This window comes from Notothenia coriiceps, unplaced genomic scaffold (assembly GCF_000735185.1).
Source record: "Notothenia coriiceps isolate Sejong01 unplaced genomic scaffold, NC01 NC01_scaffold00003658, whole genome shotgun sequence".
NCBI classification, from domain to species: Eukaryota; Metazoa; Chordata; class Actinopteri; order Perciformes; family Nototheniidae; genus Notothenia; species Notothenia coriiceps.
The window spans coordinates 70-3194 of NW_011336359.1; the positions used below are offsets into that span (position 1 = coordinate 70).

The following is a 3125-nucleotide window of genomic DNA, read 5'->3' on the forward strand; positions in this document are numbered from 1 at the left end:
CAGGTTTGAAATCATTCCAATGTATACTATAGGACAGTAAACCAGACATATCGTTTTAAACTGGAGATAAAAAAATATGCATAAATAAAATAGTAAAATAAGATACGTTACATGTATTTGTTATTGGCTATGGTAGGTTATTGGTTATGTTCACATACTTATTTAATTATTAAAAATGTAAACCGATCTTTTTCATATGGGTGTTTAGAGTTGTACCCCCTAGATCTAGTCTCTAGTAATTCTGCTTAAAGTGCACCAGATTGAAGCATTTTACTTTAAAATCTCCAAACATTTCTTCCCGGTATGCCTGAGAAGGCAGATATGCTTGTTTTTCTCAACAAGAACTGGTTTTTAAATGGGGGGGGTTCCTTTAAAAGTTGGACTGTTGCACTGTTGTAGCTTCAGTGGTTCTCAGGTTACAGTTACATAGCAGTGAATATAAACAGACTGATTAATGTGAATATTACTGTAATCTAACCTGTGTAAAAGTTTCTCGAATACATTTAATTTTTTTGGTGGAAGAAGCATGTATAATTTTTTTACCCTGCCCCTCAAAGAATCGGAATTGAGAACCGTTAAGAACCGGAATCGAAAAGTAGAATCGGAATCAGAATCGTGGAAATTCAAACGATACCCAACCCTATTTATAATACATATATATATATACAATTACCCATTAATGGAGTTAAACAGCTTCTTATACTCCTCCATTGGCTGGTTAATCCTTTAGACAAGAAAATGAAAGGTTAAAGGTTTCAGTTCACAATGCTGTATAAACAGGATGTTGCAAAGCTTTTCCGCAATGAAAAAATAAGTGATTAAATTAGTAATATAATAACTCACATGACAGGTACAACCCTTGCTCCTGCGGACTCCAGGAACTTAACATAAGAGGCAGCAATGTAAGCAGTTTGATTTGGCTTTTGCTCAAGAAGAACTTCTTGAGCAAGGACACCTTTTGAGAGGAAAAACAGCAGTTTAGGTACACGACCATTTTAAAAATCAACTCCAACGGTCTTTCGAAAGTAACGTACGCTAATGTCCTCAACATATGGTTCACGTAATGTTAGCTTAACTTAATGTCACAGTTGATAACATGTATGTAAACTTACCAATGATGGGTCTTTCATTTATCTTGGCTGAAGAATAAAACGGTAGACACGAAAGACACATGAAAAACAACGACAAAATCATTATTCTAAAAGGTGAAACCTGCTTTAGCAGTCACAACTATCGCCATTCCGCTGCGTTATCAATTACACTTCCGGGCTACGGTACCTCCTTCAGAATAAAAGCATCATGTTTGGCCTCAAATAACCTCGTTGACTGATTTATTTTCACAAGCAAATAAACAAACAAAAAAATACCAAGGCTTTATTTATAACTTTATTTGAAAGTCGACACATGGAAAGGGCAGTATTTTACCATTAAAGCCCAACGTGACATGATATACACTACAGTGTGTCACATTTCAGATATTTGAGACTAGGTGGGATTACTTGTCAGAAATGTGTTTTAGGTGGTCTAAAATATGTTCCCCTTAATTTTCCCAAAAGTAGAAATGGGTCCGGGTTCTTATGGGTTAAGATTCCAGGCATATTTTTATTGAATTAGTAACAAAAAATTGCGGATGTGCAATAATTTTTGCGCATTTGGGCCCCTTCTATCTATCTCTCTATCTAAAAACACTACAAAAGGAAATGTGTTTTCATTTCATATCACATATTAAATGAAAGACGATGACCAATGTTCACTTAACAAAAATAAACATGCAGGTTATGTCCAGTGACCTCACATTGCAGCCTGTAATAACACTGTTTTAAAAATCAAACAACCACATACGAACATAGCACTATCTGAGCTAAATACATAAAGCTATATCTGTTTTTCATTTATAAATAATTATCTTTTAATTCAGCCGTGCGAGCAGGGCTGGTTTTTGGCATCGACGCTCATTCCTAAATCTGCCTTGATGTAACACATTTACATTAATAATTAAATAAAGGAAACACCTTTTTCACCCCGGTTCAATTTTGCATTTGCCCTGTACGTTGTAAGTGATGACAGTGGTGGATGGTGGCTTATCCGGTGCCCGAAGCTTATCAGCCGCCCGCAGCTCACAGCTCGAGCTGAAAGTGGAGATACCATCACAGCCCCCCCTCTTAAGACAGGGCCCCAAAGGGGTCCACGACAACCCAACATCCTTCTTCTCAACTCCAGCTTTTATGTCCCACTCCTCCTTGGGTTGGCTGGCGTCGAGCCACAGCATGTAGGCGCTCATCGGCCCCTTGGGCGCACCGACCTCCTCTTCTTCGGCCTCCTCTTCTTTGCGGGGTTTCCTCTCTTTCTTCTCCTTCACCACTGGAGACACACTTGGAAATTGCAAACCGCTCTCATCTGGCTCTGCAGATGCCAACGGCCTGGAAACCACCACAGGCGGTGGCACACCTGCCCACACAGCACTACCAGCAAGATCGTTGCCCAAAATCATCTGTAGCCCATCAAGTGGCAAAGCGGGACGCACACCGATAGACACAACTCCCCGTACCAGCCCACAATCCAGCACTACTGTATGACGTCGCACAGGAATCAAGCCTATCTCCATTCCCCTCATCAGCACAAAATCCCCAGTCTCTGTCTGACGAAAAAAGGCAACACTGACTCAACAATAAATGAGTATCTAGCTGCTGTATCACGCAACACCTTAATCGGAACATACTTGTCACGACCAACTACTGACACAACGGCTTCCGTTATGAACGGCCCAAAAACAGGACCCACATCCAAATTGGCACAAACCAGCTTCTTATCAGGCACCATGCCCGATCCTACACCCTGCGGCTTTTTAACCAAAACGGCAGAACAATACATGGCTGGAGCATGTGATGAAGAACGAGGCTTCCCCTCAGGTTCCAGCAACGGACACTGCTCCCTCCAATGACCCTCTTCTCGGCAATAATGACATTGGTCCACTCTGGCATCCTGGGATCGCCCCGGACCTGCAAATCTACGGGAGGAGCCTGGTGAAAACTTTGCACTACAGCGGGAATAGCCACCATCTTCTCCACGTCTCCAATCACCCCTAGACCACTTCTCAGTAAAACTGCCCTTATGTGTCAACACAA

General features: G+C 41.2%; 1 protein-coding gene across 1 annotated transcript; it reads right to left on the minus strand.

The window, feature by feature from the left end:
• Nucleotides 1-620: 620 nt before the first annotated feature.
• On the minus strand, nt 621-1271 carry LOC104941659 (gamma-glutamyl hydrolase-like). The gene is made up of 3 exons (XM_010766788.1): nt 1113-1271; nt 844-955; nt 621-724 (listed from the first exon to the last, which is right to left on the minus strand). Exons 1-3 carry the CDS (start codon nt 1192-1194, stop codon nt 670-672), a joined length of 249 nt encoding a protein of 82 aa, XP_010765090.1. The 5' UTR covers nt 1195-1271; the 3' UTR covers nt 621-669.
• Nucleotides 1272-3125: the final 1854 nt, after the last annotated feature.

Bases quoted from the DNA above. Each gene is read 5' to 3' on its own strand.
- LOC104941659 (XM_010766788.1), bottom strand. From the start codon at position 1,194: ATGATTTTGTCGTTGTTTTTCATGTGTCTTTCGTGTCTACCGTTTTAT. The intron at 956-1,112 runs GTAAGTTTACAT...TCCTCTCAAAAG, and splicing joins AAATGAAAGACCCATCATTG to GTGTCCTTGCTCAAGAAGTT. The intron at 725-843 runs GTGAGTTATTAT...TCTTGTCTAAAG, and splicing joins GCAAGGGTTGTACCTGTCAT to GATTAACCAGCCAATGGAGG.